Source organism: Rhinopithecus roxellana, chromosome 3 (genome assembly GCF_007565055.1).
Source record: "Rhinopithecus roxellana isolate Shanxi Qingling chromosome 3, ASM756505v1, whole genome shotgun sequence".
NCBI lineage: Eukaryota > Metazoa > Chordata > Mammalia > Primates > Cercopithecidae > Rhinopithecus > Rhinopithecus roxellana.
The window spans coordinates 58075197-58102747 of NC_044551.1; the positions used below are offsets into that span (position 1 = coordinate 58075197).

Below are 27551 nucleotides of genomic sequence, written 5' to 3' on the forward strand. Positions count from 1 at the left end.
ACTGTTCTTTCAAGAATGAAGTCCATTTGTGAAGATAATAATCACTTGGTTTGAGCTGAGTCCAGAGAAATTTGAGCATGTTTGTTTGCTGAATAAAAGGATCAGTGAAGTGAGAGTATTTGAAATTGTAGAAGAGAGAAGATAATTTCTATAATAAGATCCTAGAGCACTGGATCCCAAACCTGAGTACATACTGGAATCACCTGGGGATCTTGTTACAAGGGCAAATTTCCAGGCAACATTCCACATCTAAGGTTATTACATTCCCTGGAGATTTGTCTACCCCAACATGTTGCTAGCAAGTTCTTCTAGGTGATTATGATGTATCCACAGGACAAACAAGTCAAGGAAATTATGAGTGCTGATGAGGTCATCAGTGAAATGACTGGTCATAGCATCCAGTATGGATAGACAGCCAATTAGGGCTAGAATGGGGCTGATGGACCATGAACTACAGTTAAGGAATTGGCTTTCATTATTATGGGAATACGTGCAAGTTTAGTAGGAATGAAAGGCTGAAAAAGTTAAAACGTAGTGGATTTTGATCACTGAGGGAACTTTCAGAATTCAGGATCTTGGAGGCCAAGCAGATGCAAAATGTGGCTGTGTGTGTCTGATGTGGAAAAAAGATGTAAAGAACTGAGTTACGCACATCATAAGGCCCAGTAGTTTGGTAACTAATACATGGCAGTGGTAAAAAGGTATAGGATTTGGGATTAGTAAAAAGCACTAAAGGTTCAGTCAGGTATGTAATTATCTAGAGTTCAGATTCCACTAAACCTTAGCTTGAATATCTTTGATAAACATTTTCAGAGTGGAGTGCCTGCTTGGGTTCATAGCCTTTGAGTTTCCATGATTCACTCTAGATTTTGTTGAAAATACAGTGGGTACTTGACATTCATAGAGAATATATGCACAGACTTGACTAGTCGCAAGTAACCCTAAAGGTTTATGATAATGCATAGTTAATAATTCTTTGCAAGGCATGAATTTGAATCTCCTGCCCTGAAACTGGCATGGAGAAGCAAGTCACTTAGCTAGTGCCTTGTAGTGAAGGTAACATTTACTTCTAAGTTTGTCTGTAACACATAATTATATTAATCGTCAGACCTCACCCTGGTAGATTTAACTACCAGGAAATTAAAAGGAAATTATATGCCAAACTGTAGTATTAAATGAGTTAAAAACTTGGGTTTAAAAATCAAATGAGTTTTAAAAGTTTTTAGCGTGAAACCTAGCTTGTAATAATTACTTAATAAATGATAGTTACTGGTACCAGTTCAGAAATTCAACCATTTTTGAAGCCAAATTTTTTGCATATGTCCATGCTTAATGAGTAATATTTATATTAGAATTTTTGTTTTGATCCAGTGTCTCCATAAGTTATTAAACTAAAACTAGAATGTTAAATTTGTTAATGAACTAGGAAGATAATGGGTCATTTATCACTTATGTTTGATAGGGGATATATTTTATAGTAATTCATACTGCTATTATGAAAAAATTAGAACTTTTAAAATCCTTTAAGTGTATTTCTATACCACAAGTATACATACACAGAAACAAAATAAATGAATTACATTATTCACTTTATTTTTCTTAGATGTAGTATACCAACGATTCTGTTTTTGCAAAACAACTTTTACTCTCAATATATTATATACTTACATAACTCTTTTTGCTTTATAGCGAAGAGCTCAGAAAAGAAGCAAGACAATTAAAACGGGAACTCTTAGCAGCAAAACAAAAAAAAGTAGAAAATGAAGCAAAACAAGCAGAAAAAAGAAGTGAAGGTAAGGGCATTCATCAGGCTTATTTTTTCACTTGATACTCCCCCTTCTCTGAATTTTCTTAGCTCCTCCTTGCTCTCTCCCATTTTCATCCCTTCCTTTCTCCTTTCCTTCTTATTTTCTCTTCCCTGTTTCTTTCCCTCCTTCTTGAGTTAGGGTGTGTGTATGTGTGTGTGTGTGTGTGTATGTGTGTGTGTGTGTATGTGTGTGTGTGTGTGTGTGTGTGTAAAATAGTTTGTTTGAACTGTTAGCCAGTAAAATAAATTTCCACCCAGGAAATTTGTCTGAGAAGTAAATTCAGTGCAAATGGGATTGTAACTATTGTTTTTAAGTAAGATTCATGAAAACTAACAGAATACTTGAAATCTAGCAAATCTTAAAGGTTGCCATAGCATCTAACTGGATTAAAAGTACACAAGGGTGGAATGTTGATTGATAGATAGATAGATAGGATAGATAGATAGATAGATAGATAGATAGACAGATAGATAGATAGATAGATAGAGATATAGATATATATTGCATATTCTTTAAAACATTTTTAAAAAGTGTTTGAGCCCTATGTTGGAGACTTAGGTAAACATTTGTGTGTTGGTTTGAATAGTATTAAATGCCTAATATTGTTTTTTGTTTGTTTTTGTTTTTACTCTTATGTTAAGACATAGAAAATCTAAAGTATTGATAAAGCTGATGAAAATAACATCTTGCTGTTTATACAGGTTAATTAGGTTCTTTGTTTCACTATGATTTTTATTAAGCTTTAAAGAAAAGCTTTTTCATTGATGATGTTTAATTTAGTTTAAAATTGTTTCAGCTATAAAGCATGTAATGTTCAGTTTCCAAAATAACAGCTTGGAACCCTCATCTGTTTTCTTTTTACAGTGATAAATTGTATTGTACATTCAATGAATATGATCAGAAATTTTATTCAATTGCCTCTTATAATGTATACTAAATTTGGTATAACAAATTTGCTTGTGCATATATATTCCGTATTTTTATGCTTTTGAAAGCTTGGAGTGTTTTATCTACTAGATTCTATTGACAATCACTGGAGGTGTATTAAAGAATAAGATGTAGCATCTAGCCTTAAAGACTACACATTCTAATACAGAACAGTGGCACAATGTTTGGCCATAGGTATTATTATTGTTTATTTTAAGTAGTATGAGTAATACCATATAACTATTTAAAGAGCATAGTTCTCAATTCTCAGATTATTTGTACAAAATCCCCAATGACTATTTTCATAAAGGCAGATATTATACATACTTCATGAAGATTTGAAAGTCACTAAAGTATATATTTGAATGAAACTAATTATTTAAAAATTAACTGAGGTATAATGGCACAAATAATAAACTGAATTTAGAAGAAGGGATAAACTTATTTGTGGCTAGATCATGAAGGCAAAATATAACCCAGAATATAAACAACATATTAGCAATAATGAGATTTGAAACAAGTACAGTCAGGATTATTTTATTTTTAGGTTTATAAGTAATTATCTTAGAAGACTGTTATAATTAAAAGTATTTTAAATATATGAAAATAATTTCAACTAGAAAGAATAAAATATAAAACTTAAATATTTTATTCACTTTTGAGCTAATAATTATTAGTACCCTCATGTCTTAAACACTATGCTAGATGAGGAGTGTAACATTGTGACTTATAGTTATGCTCTACTAGGAATGAAGGAAATGCAGTAGGTATACTATAATAGTGCCATACAGGTGAGGCCTACATTAGACATAAACAGTGCTACGTTTATTTATTTGTCTCCCTTTGAAATAATAAATAGGTAAAGAAAGACATTAGTCTTAAAGACTGATTTCTTAATACAAAAGAGAAGATTCTTAACAGAGCTCATTTCAATCTGCTATTATTTATTTATTTATTGAGAGGGAGTCTCACTCTGTCACCATGCAGTGGCGTGATCTTGGCTCACTGCAACCCCCGCCTCCCGGGTTCAAGTGATTCTAGTGCGTCAGCCTCCCGAGTAGCTGAAACTACAGGCACGTGCCACCATGCCTGTCTGATTTTTTGTATTTTTAATAGAGACAGGGTTTCACCATGTTGACCAGCTGGTCTCGAACTCCTGACCTCAGGTGATCTGCCTGCCTCAGCCTCCCAAAGTGCTGGGATTACGGGCATGAGCCACCGTGCCTGGCCTCAATCTGCTTTTATGATTGTTAACCATGTGAAAATATTTTTATGCCATAATTAGAAAGATAATTATGTTACTAATTATTTTTCTGTTAACTTTCCTTATATCCTATAGAAATACCTGGATTTTCTCTAAATCCAAATGATTGTTAAAATTAGCTTCCCTCAAAATTGGGTCATTTGATTGTTTTTGTTTTTTCTCATCTCAAAATATGCCATTTTATTTATTTATTTTTATTGTTTTATTTTGAAATTATTTTAGACTTACACAGAAGTTGCAAAAATAATAGTTACCATATACCTTTAATGTTAAGGCCTTCCGTGACCATAGATTAGTGATCAAAACCATGCCATTAATGTTGGAACAATACTATTAACTAACTTCAGACGTTATCAGAATTTCACCATTTTCCACACTAATATCCTTTTTTTTTTGTTCTATGATTTTATCTAGGATCGAATTGCATTTATTTGTCATGTCTTCTTGGTCTCTTCTGATCTGTGACAATTCCTCAGTCATTCCTTGTCTTTCATGACCTTGATACTTTGAAGAGTCTTGGTTAGATATTTTGTAGAATGTCTCTCAATTTGAGTCTGATGTTTTCTAATTGAATTATGATTACTTCTTTTTTGGCAAGATTACCACAGAAGTAGTATTCCTTCTCAGTGCATTATATCAGGAGTAACACAATGTCTCCTGTCTTATTCCCGGTGATATTACCTTGATCCCTTGGATAAAATGGTATCTGCTGAGTTGCTGTACTCTTTACAGTTTACAGTACAGTTGCTGTACTGCTTTACAGTTGCTGTAAAAAGACTCTTTTTACTTTTGAGTTTTATAAATATTTAGGGGAAGATACTTTGACACTATACAAATATTCTGTTTCTCTTCAAGTTTCTCTCTACTAACTTTAGCATCTGTTGGTAGATGGTAGATCTTACCTATTGAAAACAATTATTTACTGTGGTGTTCTAATGGTGCCTTTCTAGTTCTCTGATTTCTACTTTAATTACTTGGAATTCTGTAAGAAAGAACTTTCTCTTTTGTTGTTTACATCTTAATTTCAGTATGAGCCGTGAATATTTATATTATTTATAAGTATGCTAATATATTTATAAATATATATTATTTATATAATATATTGACATTTGTAAATAATGTTATAATAATAGATGTTATTCATATATTTGTATTTAAATGTAAATTATATAGTGTTATAATCCCAAAATATATATTATTTACATAATATATTGACATTTATGTTATAATAATAAATAATATATGTTATTTATATATTTATATTTAAGCATAAATTATATAGTTTATACTATTTATTATACTATATATAGTTAATAGTATTAACTATATTATATATATAGTTAATTATATGAAACTATTATTATTTATTTTGTTCAAATTTTTCCAGCTTTGGCCATTGGTAGCTCTTTCAGGGTTGACTTGTGTGCCCTTTTAGCTTGTCCCCATCCTTTGAGCACTTCTTACTTTCTGGCACCGCAAGATACTTCCAGCTGATCTTGTATTTTCCCTTCTCCAGACCTGCAATCAACCACTTCTTTGAGGAACTGTGGTTACTCTAATTGGAGTATCGTTTTTAGAAACCTAGAGCTGGGCACTAAGTAGACCATTTGATTTTGATTCTAATACTGTTAGAATGCTATTAGGAGCAATATTTTATTATGTTTTATTATCAGCATCTTGTTAGAAGGCTTAGCAAAATTCTTTTTTAGAACCATCTATGATGTACATTATGGATTACCTTTTTCTTAGAATTGTATTTCCTCTAAAGTTACTGTGATCTTTTAAAATTGGCAAGTATTGCTGTTATAATGGTAAAAAATTGACTATGAATTTATTATGAAAAATGTGTGATTTTAGTCAAGTATTGCTGTTATAATGGTAAAAAATTGACTATGAATTTATTATGAAAAATGTATGATTTTAGTCAAGTATTGCTGTTATAATGGTAAAAAATTGACTATGAATTTATTATGAAAAATGTGTGATTTTAGTAAATATTACATTGTATTTGACATTCTTCTTTCCTCATGATTAAAAATGATACCATGAGATTTCTCACTACATAGCATTATGGAAACAAAGTAAAATTTTAGGAATCCTTGAATGTGTGTCAGAACTTAGCCTATCTTCCCAAACAGTAGATATTCCAAGGTTAGAACTACAAGAACTCTGGGAACAGATCCAGAGGTTCTCATAGGTATTTGCATAGTAAGATTCTCACAAGAAAAGAAGTTGGAAGTGTTATTTAACCTTGGCTCTGAAATTTCTCAGTTGAGCTGTATACCCTAATGAACCTATTCAGGAAAGATTTTTTTATTGGACTATATGGCTACATATCTGGCTTTTATAAAGCACTTTATTTTAATCCAAAACAAAATCTAAGTATTCTGGCAAATCTGAATGATTTGGTCTTTTGAACATTTTATCTATATCTAGCCATTTAGTTTGCCAATAAACTGAAAGGCAGATAATTGATATTTTTAAAAACACTTTGCTTAGCTTGATATACCGAATTGTTGTATAATATAGACCTATCTTCTGTATGAATTTTCGTTTGGATGCATGTAACACCTACCAATATGGAGAGACTAAAAATACATTAATTTTGGAAATTTTAATGGTAATTTTGTTAGTAATACTTGATGCTTGTTATATGTAACACTAATGGTTATAAGGATGCTTTGGAATATTATATCTCCTGAGAAAATAAGTACGGCAGTATGAAGACTCTTACAGTTACAAACAGTGAAGTTATCTAAGCCTTTGTGACTCAGTTTTCTTTTCATAAATCCACGGATAAAATGCCTTGGACACTCCTCAGGGATCTTATAAGAAGCAAATTAACAAGAAAATCCTTAACAAATGTACATTACTATATAAAATTAATAATTTTAGATTTTAAAAAAGAAAAATATAGCTATTCTTGGTTCTATTTTGTTTCCTATCCAAATTGTATATGTTGAAAATGTGAATTTTAGTACTGTGTTAGTTGCAGTTAACGCTTATAATCAATATGGCTATATGTAAATATTGCATAAGTTAAAATCCCAAAATAAGCTTTTCTTCATGTTTTTCAAATTTTGAAGTTGCATGTCTATAATCATAATCATATTCTTTGTTAAAAAGGGTGTGTGTGAACTTGTGTAAATTCTTAAGTAAAGCTTCTAGTGATATTATTTCCTGGTTTTATGAATCCATCTGTCAAGTCTTAACACTTACTGATTATTGCCACTTCATTTCAGAATTTAATATATTATCCTTGGGTTAAAGCACTTGGGAAGGAACTCATAAAAACAAGAAAGCTTTGTGTTCTTTTTTAATTTTAATTTTTAATTTTAGATTCAGGGATTACATGTGCAGGTTTGTTACATGGGTATATTGCGTGATGCTGAGATTTGTTCTTCTAATGATCCCATCACCCAAATGGTGAAATAATACCCAACACGTAGTTTTTCAACCCTTGTCCTCCTCCCTGTCTTGTTCCTTTTGGAATCTCAAGTTTCTTATTGTTTCCTTGTGTCCATATGTACGTGGAGTTTCGTTCTCATTTATAAGTGAGAAAATGCGGTATTTGGTTTTCTGTTTCTACATTAGTTTGCTTAGGATAATGTCTCCAGCTGCATCCATGTTGCTGCAAACAACATGATTTTTTTCCTTTTTATGACTGTGTAGTTTTCAATGGTGTATATGTATAAAATTTTCTTTATCCAGTTCACTGTTGGTGGGCACCTAGGTTGATACCACGTCTTTGCTATTGTGAATAGTGAATAACAATAAACATACGAGTACAGGTGTCTTTTTGGTAGAATGATTTCTCTTTCTTTGGGTAGGTACCCAGTAATGGGATTGCTGAGTCAAATGGTAATTCTATTTTTAATTCTCTAAGAAATCTCCACAGTGCTTCCCACAAAAGGTAAACTGATTTACATTCCCATCACCATTGTATAAGCATTCTCTTTTCTCTGCAATGCTGCCAACATCTGTTATTTTCTTACTTGTTAGTAACAGCCATTCTGACTAGTGTGAGATGGGTGTCTCATTATGGTTTTGATTTCCATCTTTCTGATGGTTAGTGATGTTGAACATTTTTTTCATGTTTTTTTTTTTTTTTGGCCACTTGTATGTCTTCTTTTGAGAAGTGTCTGTTCATGTCTTTTGCTTATTTTTAATAGAGCTGGGTTTTTTTTCTTGTTGATTTGTTTAAATTCTTTATAGATTTTGGATATTAGTTCTTTGTTGGGTGCATACTTTGCAAATATTTTCTCCCATTCTGTAGGTAGAGTTTACTCTGTTGATAGTTTATTTTGCTGTGTAGGAGTTCTTCAGTTTAGTGAGGTTCCAATCAACAATTTTTGGTTTTGTTACATTTGCCTTTGGGGACTTAGTCATAAATTATTTCCATAGGCCAATGTCTAGAAGAGGCTTTTTCTAGTATTTTTGTAGTGTGAGGTCTTACATTTAGGTCTTTAGTCTATCTTGTGTTAATTTTTGTGTATGGTGAGAGGTAGGGGTTCAGTTTCATTCTTTGGCATATGGTTAGCCAGTTTCCCAAGCACCATTTATTGAATAGAGTATCCCTTCCCTGTTGCTTATTTTTTTTCAACTTCGTCAAAGATCATTTGGTTGTATTTATGTGGCTTTATTTCAGGGGTCTCTATTCTGTTCAATCAGTTTTTGTGACTATTTTTGTACCAGTAGTATGCTATTTTGGTTACTATAGACTGGTAGTGTAATTTGAAGATGGGTAATGTGATGCCTCTAGCTTTATTCTTATTCTTGGGGTTGCTTTGTATATTAGTCCATTTTCACACTGCTATAAAGATACTACTGGAGACTGGGTAATTTATAAAGGAAAGAGGTTTAATTGGCTCACAGTTCCATGTGGCTGGGGAGTCCTCAGGAAACTTACAATCATGGCAGAAGGTGAAGGAGAAGAAAGTACCTTCTTCACAAGGCCATAGAAAAAGAGAGGGAGATTGCCACTTTTAACCATTAGATATTGTGAGAACCATCAGATCTTGTGAAAACTCACTCACTATCCTGAGAACAGCATGAGGGAAACTGCTCCCATGATCCAGTCACCTCCCACCAGGTTCCTCCTTCAACACAAGGGGATTACAATTCAAGATGAGATTTGGATGGGGACACAGAGCCAAAACACCGTTCTACCCCTGGCCTCTCTGAAATCTCATGTCCTTCTCACATTTCAAAACACAATCATGCCTTCCCACAGTCCCCCAAAGTCTTAACTCATTCCAGCATTAACCCAAAAGTCCAAGTCCAAAGTCTTATCTGAGACAAGGCAAGTCCTTTCTGCATAGGAGCCTGTACAAATCAAAAGTCTGTTAGTTACTTCCAAGATACAATGGGGATACAAGTATTGGGTAAATGCCACCATTCCAAGTGGGAGAAATTGGTCAAAACAAAGGGGCTACAGGCCCCATGGAAGCCAGAATTCAGCCGGGCAGTCATTAAATCCTAAAGCTCCAAAATGATCTCTTTTGCCTCCATGTCCCACATCCAGGGAACACTGATGGAAAGGATGGGTTCCCAAGGCCTTGGGAAGCTCTATCCCTACGGCTTTGCAGGGTTCAGCCACTGAGGCTGCTCTCATGGGCTGGCCTTGAGTGCCTGCAGCTTTTCTAGAAGCACAGGTCAAGCCACTAGTGGATCTACTATCCTGGGGCCTGGAGGACAGTGACCTTCTTCTCATAGCTCCAGGAGGCAGTACCCCAGTGGGGACTCTCTGTGCGGGCTCCAACCTCACATTTCCCTTGTGCACTGCCCTAGCAGAGGTTCTCCATGAGGGCTCCACCTCTGCAGTAGATTTCTGCCTAGACATTCAAGATGAGATTTGGGTGGTGACACAAAGCCAAACCATATCACCTTGGCTATTTGGACACTTTTTTGGTTCCATATAAATTTTAGAATAGTTTTTCTAATTCTGTGAAAAATGATATTGGTAATTTATAGAAATAGCGTTGAATCTACAGATTGCTTTGGGCAATATGAACATTTTAATGATTCTTCCAACCCACAAGCATGGAATGTTTTCCCATTTGTTTGTGTCATTTATGGTTTCTTTCAGCAGTGTTTTATAGTTCTTCTTGTAGAGATCTTTACCTTTTTGGTCAGATGTATTCCTAGGTATTTTATTTATTGTGGCTATTGTAAGTGGGATTGCATTTGTGATTTGATTCTCACCTTGATCACTATAGAAATACTACTGATTTTAGTACATTGATCTTGTATCCTCAGACTTTGCTGAAGTGGTTTATCAGGTAGAAGTCTTTCCACAGAATCTTAAGGGTTTTCTCGGTATAGAATCATATCATCAGTGAAAAGAGGTAATTTGACGTCTCTTTGTCCAATGTAGAAGTCTTTTATTTATTTATCTTGCCTACCTGCTCTGAAAAGCTTTGGGTTCTACTGGTTGTGCATTGAAATATCTAGTTTTGTTCTTCTTGCAGAAATGGAGATCTCCCATTTAGCCAGGTGCTTTAGTAGGCATAAAACTTTCTTCAGGGATTCTGCCATCTTAGGAAATCCACCTTTAATCAATGGATTATTTTTTCATTGTTTTTTTAATCTTTACCCAGGTTCCTGGGCCAGATCCTTAACCAGATTTGTATAGACAATTAGAGACTTACATTGTATTCACAGTTTCACTTTTAAATTTATTCTATCACATTAGGCAAGTCACTTTAAAATCTGGACCCATCTGTTACTCCATATATAAAGTTAAATATAAATAGGATCTCTTATTACTTATATCACAAGGATGTTGTCAGGTAGTAGATATAATTATACGCTTTAGGAATAAATATATATGTATAACTGTAAGTTTTGCCATTGGTTTGTCATCTACTTACCTTTTTTTTTTTTTTTTTTTTTGAGGCGGAGTCTCGCTCTGTCGCCTGGACTGGAGTGCAGTGGCCGGATCTCAGCTCACTGCAAGCTCCGCCTCCCGGGTTCACGCCATTCTCCTGCCTCAGCCTTCCGAGTAGCTGGGACTACAGGCGCCCGCCAGGTCGCCCGGCTAGTTTTTTGTATTTTTAGTAGAGACGGGGTTTCACCATGTTAGCCAGGATGGTCTTGATCTCCTGACCTCGTGATCCACCCGTCTCGGCCTCCCAAAGTGCTGGGATTACAGGCTTGAGCCACCGCGCCCGGCCATCTACTTACTTTTTAAAGACTTCAGATAATGTATAAGGGAATGCTTTAGTAAATGTAAGAAATAGAACATCAAGGAATTAAGCCATTTTATAGTCATATAATCAAAAGTTTTTATAATAGCATGATATTTTTAAAATTCAAAACAGTTACATTTCTTCATTGAATATAGAATTTGCAGTAGGCTCTAACCCCCCTAATTTAGGTAAACAAAAAATGTGGTGTTTTACTTTAGATACCAGCAATGTCAAAAGAGATGTACTGCAGGACAATCCTGTTTACAGCCTTGGAGTGTCTTTAGTCCCATTGTAAATCATCCAGGCCTGTGCATAAGGTTGTTGTGGGGAGTGGGAGGATAATAAATTTCGAATAAGATTGATAGTTAATTGGAGATAGAGTTGGTTTCCTGTGTTGGCTCTGTCAGGTTCTTTAATAAACTATATAATCCTTTTCATTAAATCATGTCTCTTAAGTCTTTTCCAGATTTCTTTAAGTTTCATATCAAAACCAGTACCAAACTGAACGTAGTCACCTAGAGATGACAGGTTTGGACATATTCTCTAATCAGCTTTAAAGAGATAAGGTGTTAGGTCCTCTTTCAAAGTTCTAGGCAGACAATACCTGCTCTATGACTGGTGCCAGAAATTAGAGGAGAAGGGTCAGGCTGAGCTTGTAAATCAAGAAATAATTTTAAAGCCTCTTCATGAAACATATCCCGGAGACGCCTAGTACCTCTCAAGTTGCACTGGGCTATTTCACATTTCTTCAGACTATCTTTTTAATACTGGATTAAATCAGACTAGAGTCCCTCAGGCTTAATAGGTTATGAAAGTATATAGTTTTTGAGTAGTTTTCATCTGGCTAATATATAGTATTAAACTGGCTTGGTCTTAGTTGGTATAAGAAACAAAAACCCTCTTTGAGTGTTAGCTCTGTGTTCTACTTAATACCATGTAAAATTATCTTATTGAGCAAACTGGTTCTCTTTTCCAAAGCAGTTAACTTTCTTTAGGTACTATTGAGTTATTTTTTTTCTTGGAACTCAGAAGTATCAGACTTATTTTTCTTTCTGCTCTTAATCTATGTGCTAATTTTTACTTTATTTACATTAAGTAAAAGTATATTTGCACTTGATTCATAGGATGCATCTCAGGCCAGCCATCATTTTCTAGTTCTTCTTACTTTGGGCAGGGCCACTAACAAATTGATTATCTGGTTTTCTAAGCTAAAATCCAATTAAAGAATAAAAGTGAGGGAGTGTATACTCTAAAAGGGTGAATTTTATTGTGAATTTTATGGTAAAAGGGTGAAGTATATCTCAATAATTTAATAAATAAATAAACAAGCAAAAGAAAAACCAGAAAAGGCACTGAGCTCTGAACCTTTCTAGCCCAGTAAAATACTGGGCTAAAAAGAAATTTTTTTTAAGTGTGAGAGAAAAGCATGGCTAGAGACATTCATTCATTTTGGTAGCAGCAAGAGGTGATCGCCAACCAGCTGACACTAGGTCAGGAGACACAAGAACATAAGAGTCAAATATTATGGAAACACTTGTTATACATGCTTTACTCTGAATGTGTATGTCTTTAAAAGATAAAGTTATCCCTACGTATTATAATGACCTTGATTCATTAAGAGAAGGTTAAATTGTATTTATTATTCTTTAATAAGATAGAGAATGGGGAATGATTCCAGCCTAATTACTTTTAAAAAATTAATCATTTTCATCAGTTAAAGATAAGGTTCTCTTATCTAGACTATTCAATTGTGTGGAATACCTCATGTCCTGAAAGTCCTGGAAAAATAGAACTTTATTCTGTAGCTAGGACAGTCGGCCTCTCAACTGAAATTTTCTTGAACCCCTTACTACATTTAAGTGCTGGAAACCATGCAATATTTTAAACAAGGTATCTTTCAATAATATGATTTCTTAAATAGTAAAGATTTTTAAAGGTCTGTAGCAAATGTGAAGATGAACATACCCTCACAATTACATCAAGAATTTAATCTTTTGGTAAAGTAAATAAGAGATGATCATCTTTAAGAGTCCATAAAGTACTTTGTTCTTTTTTAGACAATCTGTCTCAAACTTTCTTCCAAGTCATAATTAGTGAATCTTGTTGAGCTTTACTTTGTGAACCCTACATTATAGGCATATTTAACTTTTATGAGCAGTAAAAAATAAATTCTAACCAATTCACATATTTTTATGTGTTAAATTCTGGGTCATCTTGCAGACCTCCTAATGTTGCTTAGGATACTTTGTTGGTGGTGGTGGTGGTGGTGTTGAGACAGAGTCTCGCTTTGTCTCCCAGGCTGGAGTGCAGTGGTGCGATCTCAGCTCACTGCAACCTCTGCCTCCTGTGTTCAAGCAATTCTCTTGCCTCAGTCCCCTAAGTAGCTGGGATTACAGGCATGTGCCACCACACCCGGCTAACATTTTTATTTTTAGTACAGACGGGGTTTCGCCATATTGGTCAGGCAGGTCTCGAGCTCCTGACCTTGGGTGATCTGGCTGCCTCAGCCTCCCAAAGTGCTGGGATTACAGGCATGAGCCACCGCGCCCAGCCCATCTGTTGCAGCTTTTAAGAACCAATGTATTTAGGATATCTCTCTGCATCCCTTTGCTGTCTTAACACAGTTTTATAATAACCCTTCTTTCTGGCCTGGTGGTTGTACTTTCAATGTTGAGAATTTGACAAGAACCTTTAGCTATATTTTTAGTGACTGCAGTTTGTCCTCCTATTACTAATATCTGTGTCATTCTTGACCCGGTAAAAATAGATTGCTTAATTCATACAGGTAAATATTAGTTTTCAGTCGTCTCTTTGTTTTTTTTTTGTTTTTTTTTTTAAAAAAAGCTGTATTTCTTACATTGTAAAAGTAACATTTATTCTTTGCAAAAATATCAGAAATGTAGAAAGGCATAAAGGATAAAAAGAAGTATTACCCCATAATACTTCACCAAAGATAACCAGTTAACTTTGTGATATTTATTTTTTCTGGACTTGTTTTTTTTCATGCTAGAAACACACATGTGTTTTTTTCCCCATAATGTCATTTTGTTACAATTTTTTATATAATATGCCTTTTTAAAAGAATGTTTATATTGAAATTGACCAAAAATTCTTAAGGGGGCGACTTGCTTTAGGAGTATGTCTTCTTAATTCTCTTACATCACACAACATGAGATATAGAGGATGATGGATGTGAAGACCATACAAATGTAGTTAAGACATTAAAAATTCCCACTACTTCAGCTCTAGGGTTTAGAATATGTGGGAGCAATGATAGCCAGGGACTACATTTTCATTGCTGATGAGAATTCTCTATATCTCTCATTCTTTAAAAAAAAAAATCATTTAAAAAGTCATTAAAATAAATCCTGAGATCATGTTATAGTTTGTTACCTCTTCCTTTCTCAACTGGCCACTAAAAATTCTGCAAGGAAAGATGAGATTCAGTTAGGTATTTGGAGCCTACATTGAAATAATTACAAATTTGTCCATTCTTGGAAAGTAGAAGAGGTGAAGGTTTTGTGCATGTGTGCACGCACATGTGCATGTGTGCATGCGCACACACACGTGTTTTATTGTTTTGTTTTGTTTGGATATTTAGATTGTCTCAAGAGAGGAACTAATATCATCATTAAAAGTTTGATTGGAACCAGTGTTCCTATTTGGGAATGGAGTTGTTAATTTTTCCAGACTGCTGTCAAGACCTTATTTTAAGTAAGATGTTTTTCTTTTATGTGACATTTTCTGAAGTTTTGCCAAAAATGACATCAAACATATAATTCATTTGAGTGCTGAGTTTCTTCAACATCTTGCAGCACTTAATCAAATTTGGGAAAGATATTCTTTTCACAACTCTATAGTGTAAACCTGTGAATATGTTGCATTAAAACTTACTTTGGACAGTTTAATCTGCATAGTATTAGGTTGATTTTTTAAAAATGATTAATGCAATATGCTGATAATTTTTAACGGTTATATTTTCAAATTATTCACATAAACTCCAGGCAGATGGTACAGTTGCAGCTTTTGAGTGTTAGTATTTTTTCACACAAAACTCAGATACTCCCTAAATTATGTTAATAGCTACATTAAAGAATTTGAAATGCCAAAAAGAAGAAAAGGAATACTGAAGTTCTCAGAAAACTAACAAGATGCCCAAATATTGGGAAATCATTGAGAATCATTTTGATATACAAAAATATTTTATATTGACTTTTTTAAGAAGAATATGGCCATGCCAGAATGTAAGTTTGTTTAAAACATTATGCTGCAGTATGTTAAAATGTGAAAGTAAGCTAACCTTAACGAATGTCTTACTCATTAGAAACTCTCATCTTGGGTGTGCTCTATTTGTATCTGTTACTTCTGTGCAATAATCACAGTCCTGAAGGGATCATCTGGGCCAACCCCTCCTTTTTTTTTTTAGACGGAATCTCGCCCTATTACTGAGGCTGGAGTGCAGTGGCATGATCTCAACTCACTGCACCTTCCTTCTCCCAAGTTCAAACGATTCTCCTACCTCAGCCTCCCAAGTAGCCAGGATTTCAGGTGCCCACCACCACACCCAGCTATTTTTTGTATTTTTAGTAGAGATGGGGTTTCACTATGTTGACCAGGCTGGTATTGAACTCCAAACCTCGTGATCCACCCACCTTGGCCTCCCAAAGTGCTGGGATTATAGGCATGACCCACCACACCTGGTCCCTCCGTTTTATATATATAGGAAACCTAGAGCTAGCCAATTAAGGTGCTTACCCAATATTACACAGCAAAGTAATAGAACTAGGACTCAGGACCCTTAGATTTGTGTCCAGTGCCCTTTCTACTACTTGTTTTTCAGAATGATCCAACCTTGAGTGGATGTGGTCTATATAAAGTTTTAATTAGTATTTATTAAAATCCACCTTGGTTTTGGCTGGAATAATTGTTTCTAAAACCCCCCTAGGCAAACTTAGAGTCTTTTGGAGAGCATATTATTATCATAAACCTATACCTTTTTAAAGATTACACATGTAATTTGGGAATGAATGACAAAAAATTGTTATGTAATGGAACACATCAATTTCTGTCACTATGGCAGCCTAGGAGTCCAAACTGATCCCCTCACTAAAAACAACGAAAAATGTTGGATATAATACAAAAATATTTTTTTCATATGTTCCTATGACTTGTAAAAATGCAAGGAATACTTAAGTCAGGGAATAAATAAAGGTATGAACTAAGATAAGTAAGTGGAGCACTAAGTCAGGCTTTAACCCTAAGGACATTTGTTAAATTGAGTGAACTGGAGCATTGCTTTTTGAAATCTCACAAAGTTCAGGGAAGATAATGTAAAGCTTAAGGTTTTCCCAAGATAGGGAGGGTCTAACAAGACTATTCTGTGTAGTTGAGAGCCCAAAGGAACACATCCTTAGTGGCAGGAACAATTAGAAATAAGCAGGGTCACCTCATTTCCATCAGTGGACTACAAGGGAACCTATCTTGAATCATGGCACAAAATATTTGGGAACAAGAGCATCTCTTGGGAACTCTAGCAACAAGGCAGCCTTCCCATCAGTTAGAAGTCTAAATTCACACTGCCTGAGTAGTCTCCAAATCTTCCAGCCAAGGATTTAGTTGCAGTGATAGTCTTGGAGGAAAATATGAGCAATATGTGTTCACAGACAATATGTGAGCACCCTATGCAATGTAGCAGTCTCCTTATGCATCAGAGAAAAATATGAACAGCATCTATACCATATGATATGTGAAAAAGTGCTTTAGATCTGTAATAAAAGACCAACAAACTAACAGGAAAAAAAAAAGGATCAGAACACAGAAAATTCATATAAGAAAAAATTTGAGGGGCATCATGGTCACTTTCAAGTTTTGACAATTATGAACAATTTTGTATGCAATAACAAACAATAAAAGAGTTTAGTTGGAAATGGTCCTCAATCTTAAGTGCCTACAGAAGCCTGATACAAACAAACATAAATCTTTCCAGGAGAATCCTACTTTCATTCCCAGTCCTCAAGGAAAGTATAAAAAGAAAAAGAACAGCTCAGAAGACACATATGCATTGAATGCAGACATTCTGACCAAAAGCTAGTAGAAACTTCAGACAACAGAATGAGATCCACAAAAAGTTCAGAATTTATTCAGACACTAAATGTTAAGTAAGTGTATGTAATATATTTCAAGAAATGATAGGCTTGAAAATATAAAGAACATGTGATTTAAAAACAAAAAAGATGTAGAAATGAAAAATATTATAGTTAACCTTAAAATCTTGACATATTTTATAGCAAATTTGACATAGCTAAAAAGAACATTAGTGACTTGAAAGATAGCATTTAAAAAAATTATTTAGAACTCAGCCCAAAAAGAAATAGGGAACCTAGAAGATCTAATAAAGTCTAATCAAATTCTAGGAGGAGACCAAAGGGCAAATAGAGGCAATATTTGAAGAGATGATACTGAGTATTTTATATAACTAATGAAGAGATCAATTTTACAGAATGAAGAAGTCTCCCCAAAACTAAAAGAGGATAAAGAAAAATAAATTCAGTACTGGATACATTATGGTAATACTTCAGAGCATTCAACACAAAGATATCTTAAAAGCAGACAGAAAAGATATTACCATTAAAAAAGCAAGAGCTGATTTCTCAACAGCAACAAGTGAGGACATAAGGAAGAATCTTATCTTCAGTGGACTGAGGGAAATGTCCTTCTGACAAACAAAAACTGAAAGACATTGCTACCTGCAGACCTTCACCAAAGGAAATTCTAAAGGACATACTTATGGCAAAAGATAAGTGAGCCCAGATGTAAGACCTATAATACAAAGAGTTAGGAACATGGAAAGTTGTAAATATATGAATAAATCTAAATAAATATTGAAGGAATAAAACAACAATAACAATGTCTTATGTTAAACAATAAAGGTAAAATTAAAATACATAAGAACATGGTATACAACTTTGGTGAGCAGGTAAAAGGTGCTTGGAAAAGCATTCTATGGCCCTTGTATTGTTTGGGAAGAAGGTAAAAACACAAGATAAACTGTGGTTTTTAAGACATTAATTATACATGTTAAAATTTTTAGGGAAACTACTAACAGGATAAGAAAGGGTATTAACTTCCAAACCAGTAGAGGAAAAGATGGAATTAGAAAAAAAAAAAATCAACCCAAAGGGGATAAGAAAGGAAAGAAAAAGAAACATGGACTGGCAGGATATTTAAAAAAAAAAAAAAAAAAAAAGATGGCATAAGACATAGGAGAAGTAAAATGCAGATGTATCAATAATTGTATTGAAATAATGCAAAAAGTCAAATACTTCACCTAAAAAACTACGTTTGTCAAACTGGAAATTCAATCATATGCTACTTATGTAAGAAACATCTTAAAAATATTGGACAATCAGGCCAGGTGCGGTGGCTCATGCCTGTAATCCTAGCACTTTGGGAGGTCAAGGTGGGTGGATTGCCTCAACTCAGGAGTTCAAGACCAGCCTGGGCAACTCAGTGAAAGCTCATTTCTACTAAAATACAAAAAATTAGCCAGGCGTGGTGTTGTGCACCTGTAATCCCAGCTACTGGGGAGGCTGAGGAAGGAGAATTGCTAGAACCCGGGAGGCGGAGGTTGCAGTGAGGCAAGATTGTACCACTGCACTCCAGCCTGGGTGACAGAGTGAGAATCTAGAACTAGAAATACCATTTAACCCAGCCATCCCATTACTGGGCATATACCCAAAGGAGTATAAGTCATTCTATTATAAAGACACATGCACATGTATGTTTATTGCAGCGCTATTTACAATAGCAAAGACTTGGAACCAACTCAAATGCCCATCAATGATAGACTGTATAAAGTAAATGTGGCACATATACACCATGGAATACTATGCAGCCATAAAAAAGGATGAGTTCATGTCCTTTGCAGGGACATAGATGAAGCTGGAAACCATCATTCTTAGCAAACTACCACAAGAACAGAAAACCAGACACCACATGTTCGCACTCATAGGTGGGAGTTGAACAATGAGAACACATGGACACAGGGCAGGGAACATCACACAACAAGGCCGGTCGGGGGTGGGGGATAGGGGGAGGGATAGCATTAGGAGAAATACCTAATGTAAATGATGAGTTGATGGGTGCAGCAAACCAACATGGCATGTGTATACCTATGTACCAAACCTGCACATCGTGCACATGTACCCTAGAACTTAAAGTATAATAATTTTAAAAATTAGACAATCAAATTGTTAAGACAAAATGTATTACTAGGCATAGAATCTCCACATAACACAAAAACCTCAATTTGTCAGTAAAATTTAATAATCCCTAACTTGCATAGACCTAATAACATGTACTCAAAATATATGAAGCAAAAATTGGTAGACCTAGAATAAGTAAGCAATTACATTATAGTGAGAGATTTTAATATAGTTCTCTCAGTAACTGATTAAAGCATGTTAAAATTTAATAAGAATGTAGAAGATTTGAACCCCACAATTAACAAGTTTGATATAATGTACAAAAACACAATTAACAAGTTTGATATAATGTACAAAAGGGAATATTGCTTCAGAATACACATTATTTTCTAGCTCTCTTGAAACATTTATAGAAAGTGGCCACATAATGGACCATAAATAAAGAAAATTTTCAGAGGATTGTTTTTAAACAGACTACATCTTCTGACACAATGCAGTTGTTAGGAATTAGTAACAATTGCTTTTAGAGTTACTGGTTTCCAAGTATGTTAATGCAGCCATAGCAGTACTTAGAAGCAGTTATTGCATTAGATGCTAATATTTCAGGAAATTACTGTAGAAGTTCCCTATGTAAAGAAGCCCTAAAAAAAAAAAAAAAATACAAAAAGCAGGCAAAATTAGCCCAATGAAGTAGAAGGAAGAAAGGAATAAAGAGCAGAAATCAGTAAAATAGAAAACAGTTTTTAGAACTGGGTTATAATAATTAAAATGACCAGAAGTATAACTTCTTAATCCTTACACATAGTAGATAGCCAGAAAATTGATGTGACTTTGTTGTATTAGACATTTGTCACTTTTTTTTCCCCAGATGTCTTTCTAATGCAGAGAAAGCAAGATCTAGTTGCTATGTATAAGGAGTGTCATTAGTGAAATTTCTATTAATAGTGCTAGTTTTATTAGCTACAAAAGAAGTTGCTGTTAAAAAAGAAAGAGGGAGAGAGAGGTAGACAGATGGATAAAGACTCAAAAAATGCCATGTTTAAATAAGATTGAGGATTATTTCTCTCATGCAGAACCGTTCAGGAGGAGCGCTTCAGAACCAGCAGGTATTTAAGGACCTAAGTTTTTTTCATTTTTGTCTTTCTGCCATCTCCTAAGGTGTTATCATTGACCACATGATTCAACCGGACCCACCTCCATGTCTATATTCCAGCAACAGGGAAGAGGAAAGAGCAAGTACCAGACTGGTGACTTCATCTTTAAGGAGATGACCCAAAAGTTGCACGAAGCACTTTCACTCTTACCGTATTGTACTGAAATCACATGACCATACCTAGCTGTAAAAAAAAGCTGAGGAATAAAGTCTCCAGTTGGGTGTCCACATGGCTGGCTAACTAAATATCAAGGATGGGAGATATATGGGGTTGATTCTTTTACTAAAAGGTGAAAGGGATGACTGAATCCAGGGAGAAAATTAGCAGAGTCTGTTATATAATATAGACAAAATCCTAGGAAGAACCAAATAGGCAGTAGTCTATTGGGTCAGGGAAAGCTTGACCAAGTATCTGAGCTATGTTTTGAGAGACAAATAAGATTCCACTGCAAAATGAAGGACAATAAGTATAACAGTAGTTGGAAAGGTGCCTGGCAGAGCAGGGGCCATAGATTCATCTCTATATGCCTAATACTTTGCATAGTAATGGGCAAAATAATAAGCATTCAACAAACAGTTGCTGAAGTAATGAATGAAACTGTTAAGTGTTTGCTTAAGTGAATAATCACATTGTTTGTAAACTAAGGGGAAAAAGAATAACCATGAAAAAGACAATTTTTTGAGGATGAATCTATGATAACATGAAGAGCACAGATGCACATTTAAATAATGGGCAAAATTCCAGATAAGAGCTATGAACTTATTATGAAACAGTACAATGTGATTTGATGGTATGTAGCAGAAAGGGCCCAGTCAAGAGATGGAATCCACAAACAGTGATTTGAACAGAAACAAAAACATTTGTAATAGCTTTATTGCAGAATAATTTAAAGTGAACAATTTGGCATGTTTTGACATATGTCTATACCTGTGAAAACGTCACCACAATCTAGATAGTGAACATATTCCTCAAGGCCCAACATGTTCTCATGCCCCTTGTTAACCCCCTCTCTGATCCCCTGGCAACCACTAAAGTTTTCTACCACTATAAAATAGTTGTATTTTCTAAATCTTATTTAAATGAAATCATATTCTCTATGTACTTTTTTGTCTAACTTCTTTCAATCAAAATATGCATTTTCAGATTTATCCATGTTGTATATATGTAGTTTATTCCTTTTATTGCTAAGTAGTATTCCATTATATAGATATACGACAAGTATTTTATAACCATATACTATTATTTTGCTTGAGCAAATATCTGGAAGTGGAATGGCTAAGTAATGTGATAGGTGTATGTTCAACTTTTTGAAAACTGCCAAACTGTTTTCCAAACTGGTTGTGCCATTTTACACCCTACAAGTAGTGCATAAACTATCCTGTTAACTCCGTATCCTTGCTAACACTTGGTGTGGTCACTCTCTAATTTTAGCCATTCTAATAGTTTGCAGTGTTACTTTGTGGTTTTGATTTACATTTAATTAATAATGATGTTGAGCATTTCATGTGCTTGTTTGTCATCCGTATATATTCTTTGGTGCAGTATATATTCAAATCCTTTTATCCATTTTTTATTGTGTTGTTTGTTATTTACTATTGAATTTTGAGACTTCTTTATATTCTTTGGATACAAATCCTTTATCAGATATATGATTTGTAAATATTTCTCTCAAACAGTAGCTTATTTTTTTTTTTTTTTTTTGTTTTCTTAATGGTGTCTTTCAAAAAACAAAACTTAAATTTTGGGAAAGTCTAACTTACTAACTTTTTTCATTTTTGAATCAAGTTATTGGATCTAAGAAATCTTTGCCTGACTCAAAGTCACAAAGATCTTCTATGTGGTTTTTTTTAAGAAATTTTTTAGTTTTAAGATTTTACATTAAGGTGTGATTCACTTTGACTTAATGTTTATATATACAGTCACACATCCCTTAACAATGGGGATACATTCTGAGAAATGTGTTGCTGGGTGATTTTATCGTTGTGCAAACACTGTAGAGTGTTCTTACACAAAGCTTGCCCAGAGCTAGCTAGTATAGTCTACTATACACCTAGGGTATATGGTGTGACCCAAGTTTGTCCAATCTGTGGCCAGTGGGTCGCATGCGGCCCAAGACAGCTCTGAATGTGCCCCAACACAAATTCATAAACCTTCTTAAAACATCATGAGATTTTTTTGTGATTTTTTTTTTTTTTTTTTTTTTTTTTTTAGCTCATCAGCTATCGTTAGTGTTAGCGTATTTTATGTATGACCCAAGACAATTCTTCTTCCAATGTGACCCAGGGAAGCCAAAAGATTGGATACCCCTGGTATTGACTATTGTTCCTAGACTATAATCCTATACAGCATATTACCATACTGAATATTGCAGGCTTACCCAGGTAAGTATTTGTGTATTTAAACATATCTAAACATAAAAAAAGTACAGTAAAAATATGGTATAAAAGAGATCGAGACCATCCTGGCTAACATGGTGAAACCCTGTCTCTACTAAAAATACAAAAAATTAACTGGGTGTGGTGGCAGGCGCCTGTAGTCCCAGCTACTCGGGAGGCTGAGGCAGAAGAATGGCATGAACCCGGGAGGCGGAGCTTGCAGTGAGCCCAGATTGTGCCACTGCACTCCAGCCTGGGTGACAGAATGAGACTCCATCTCAAAAAAAAAGAAAAAAAAAGGTATAAAAGATAATAAGTGGTATACCTGTATAGGCACTTATCATGAATGGAGCTCGCAGGACTGGAAGTCACTCTGAGTCAGAGAATGAGTGGTGAGTTAATGTGAAGGCCTAGGACATTACACTGCCGTAGGATTTATAAACACTGTACATTTATGCTACACTAAATGTATTTAAATGTTTTCTCTCTTTAATAATAATCTTGGCTTACTATAACTTTTTTACTTTATAAACTTTTTAATTTTTAACTTTTGACTGTTTTGTAATCACACCTAGCTTAAAACACAAACATATTGTACAACTGTACAAAAATATTCACAAATATTTTCTTTCTTTAGATCTTTATTCTGTAAGCTTTTTTCTACTTTGAAACTTTTTTTTCCTTTTAAAGTTTTTTTCTTAAAAAGAAGACAAAATCACAGCAAAGCCTAAGCCAACATAAGGTCAAGATCATCAGTATCACTGTCTTCCACTTCCACATCTTGTTCCACTGGTAGGTCTTCAGGGGCAATAACGTGCATGGAGCTGTCATCTCTTATGATAACAATGCCTTCTTCTGGAATGCCTCCAGTCGGACCTGTCTGAGGCTATTTTACAATTAAAATTTTCTTTTTATAAGTAGGAGTACACTCTAAAATAACAATAAAAATTACAGGATAATAAATATATAGTCATTTATTGTTATCAAGTATTATGTACTGTACATAATTGTATATGCTATACTTTTATAAAACTGTCAGTGTAGATTTGTTTACACCAGCATCACTGCAAACGCATGAGTAATGTGTTGCTCTACGACATTATCACGGCTACAATGTCACCAGGTCATAGGAATTTTTCAGCTCCATTATAATTAATCTTATGACACCATCTTTGTGTATGCAGTCCATTGGTTACTGAAACATTGTTAAATAGGGCATAACTGTAGTGCAAAGTATGGATCAAAGTACACATATTTCCATGTTGATGTCTGTTTGGTCTAGACCATTTATTGAAAAGACAATCCTTTCCCTACTGAATTGACCTTGAACTTTTGTTGAAAATCAATTGCCCATATATACGTGGGTTTATTCTATACTCTCTATTCTGTCCCATTCATCTATTTGTCTATCTTTACATCAATACTAGTGTTTTGATCACTATGGTTTTATAAGTCTTGAAGTCAAGTGTATGTCCTCCAACATTTTTTAAAGTTGTTTAGTCTGTTCTAGGTCATCTGCATTTCCATGTAAATTTTGGATCAACTAATCAATTTCTACAAACAAAGCCTGCTAGAATTTTCATTGGGATTACATTGAATATATAAATCAATTTGAAGAAAATTGACATCTTACTACTATTGGGTAGTACCATCCATGAGTGTGTTATATCTTTCAGTTTATTAAGATCATCTTTAATTTCCCAGAGCACTGTTTTGTAGTTTTCAATGTAGAGGTCTTGTATATATTTGTCAGATTTCTCCGTATTTTATATTTTTGTGCACCATAAATGGTATTATCTTTTGTAATTGATGGACTTTTAGTCAGGAAACAACAAATGATGGTGAGGATGTGGAGAAATAGGAAAACTTTTACACTGTTGGTGGGAGTGTAAATTAGTTCAACCATTGTGAAAGATAGTATGGCAATTCCTCAAGGATCTAGAACCAGAAATACCATTTGACCCAGCAATCCCATTACGAGGTATATACCCAAAGGATTATAAATCATTCTACTATAAAGATACATACACATGTATGTTTATTGCAGCACTATTTACAATAGCAAAGACTTGGAACCAACTCAAATGCCCATCAATGATAGACTGGATAAAGTAAATGTGGCACATATGCACCATGGAATACTGTGCAGCCATAAAAAAAATAATGAGTTCATGTCCTTTGCAAGGACATGGATGAAGTTGGAAACCATCATTCTCAGCAAACTAACACGGGAGGAGAAAACCAAACACTACATGTTCTCGCTCATAAGTGAGGGTTGAACAATGAGAACACATGGACCCAGGGAGGGGAACATCACACACCAGGGCTTGTTGAGGGGTCGGGGGCAAGGAGAGGGAGAGCATTAGGACAAATACCTAATGCATATGGGGCTTAAAACCTAGATGATAGAGTTCCCACATACCCTCCTTTCTGCCACCCCTCACAGTTTCACCCATTAACATTATACATTAGTTTTTTGTGACTAAATTATTTTACCTAGCTTAATGTTTTCAAGGTTTATCCACATTATATCAAGTATCAGTACTTAGTTCCTTTATCACCAAATAATATGCCATTGTATAACACATTTTGTTCATCCACTAAATCACTTGAAAGACATGTGTGTTTTTTTCCACCTCTTGGCTATTATGAATAATGCTACGGCGAACATCCTTGTGCATTCACTTTGCTTTAAGCCTTCATGAGCAGTCTCCTCAAAGGCCACCATGCTTCTACAAACAGTTTAAGAGTCTCCAAGTTTTCATTAACAAATTCTTCCAAGTCCTTCTAGCTTCTACCCACTACAAGGTTTCAAACCATTCACATACTTTAGGTTTTTCTTTAGGTCAGCACCCCACCCCGGAATACCAAAATTCTGTATTACTTACCTATTACTGCATAACAAATGACTCCAAAATTAAGAGGCTTAAAAAAAAAATTAAATATTTCATAGTTTCTATGGATCAGGAATTTGGAACAACTTAGCTGAGAAGTTTTGCAACTTATGAGGCTGTAGGCTAAATGTTGATGAAGGCTATAAATCTGAAGACTTGATTTAGCTAGAGAACCTACTAAGATGACTCATTCTCATGGCTATTAACAGGAAGCCTTGGTTCTTCACCATATGGACCTCTCCATAGTGATGCTTTCTTACCCTTATGATATGGTATCGGGTTTCCCCAGAACAAGTGATTCCTTTGGTATGGTGGGAAGAAGAGGAGGCCTGAGAAAGCTACAATGCCTGCTATTAACTATTCTCTAAAGTGACACATGTCACTAAGTCTACCCACATTCAAGGGAAGGAGAGTTAGTCTTCATCTTTTAAATCCCTTCAAAGAAACTATAGACATACTTTAACTACCACAGATAGCAACCCAGAATTCCAAAACTGACTGATAAACACACTGAATGCAACTATGACTCAGATAAGGATCGGAATAGATGACTTCCTAAGATATCTTTCAGCTCATAGGAATTTAACTGTAAGACCTATCTGCATGTAATCTGAAGATACTAGAACAGCTCTGTATGCCCCTTTAAAGTACTAATAAATATGGGCCAGAAACAGTGGCTCATGCCTATAATCCCAGCACTTTGGGAGGCCAAGGCGAGTGGATCACCTGAGGTCAGGAAGTTTGAGGCCAGCCTGGCCAACATGGTGAAACCCGGTCTCAAAAATTAGCCGGGCATGGTGGTGCATGCCTGGAGTCCCAGCTGCTCAGAAGTCTGAGGCAGGAGAATTGCTCGAACGTGGGATGCAGAGGTTGCAGTGAGCCGAGATCGCACCACTGCACTCCAGCCTGACCGACAGAACCACAGTACATCTCAAAAAAAAAAAAAAAAAAATGCTGATGAATATGTATCTTTTCTTTCCTGGCCCGGCTTCATGATTACTGCCTTCTCCACACTCAAGCTAAGATGCCCTTAATAGGATCATGTTACTTACCATTAGATCAAATCTTTCAACCTCCTCCCAACTTTTCCGACTTCTGGTCCATGCAGGGCCAGTTTCTTTACTTTCTGTCTTTTAGAACAGTGGTCTCCAAAATGGCACAGAGATGGCCCGTTAGAGTATAGGGAGAAAGTGTCTGAACTTCTATTTCTGTTTATCTTTTAATCTGAAAATAAAAGACTGAATGAAAGAACAAAAAAAATCAAGACTAGTAATGCACATAATTTATATAAATTTGAATAGATATACAAATTTTGGGGGGTGAATGCTCAAAATTTTTTTACAAATTAAGATACATGAGTCCAAAGAACATTGGTCTAGATGTAGCACTGAAATTCTTTTATTATTATTATACTTTAACTTCAGTCTATCATTGATGGACATTTGGGTTGTTTCCAAGTCTTTGCTATTGTGAATACTGCCACAATAAACATACATGTGCATGTGTCTTTATAGTAGCATGATTTATAATCCTTTGGGAATATAGCCAGTAATGGGATCAGTGGGTCAAATGGTACTTCTAGTTCTAGATCCTTGAGGAATCGTGACATCGTCTTCCACAATGGTTGAACTAGTTTACGTTCCCACCAACAGTGTAAAAGCATTCCTATTTCTCCACATCCTCTCCAGCATCTGTTTTTTCCTGACTTTTTAATGATCACCATTCTAACTGGTGT

General features: G+C 34.8%; 1 protein-coding gene across 5 annotated transcripts in view; it reads left to right on the top strand.

Annotated features, from left to right (window-relative positions):
* Window positions 1-27551, top strand: part of CWC27 (CWC27 spliceosome associated cyclophilin) — a 258775-nt gene that overhangs the window by 117826 nt on the left and 113398 nt on the right. For 2 of the 5 annotated variants that reach the window (XM_010368255.1, XM_010368262.1), the window contains one exon: window positions 1690-1793. In XM_010368255.1, coding sequence (XP_010366557.1) covers window positions 1690-1793 — 104 coding nt within the window. Of the gene's footprint in view, window positions 1-1689; window positions 1794-5386; window positions 5670-15615; window positions 16105-20551; window positions 21671-27551 lie in introns of those variants that run through there. The other 3 variants (XM_030927527.1, XM_030927530.1, XM_030927529.1) reach the window with 3 other exon arrangements.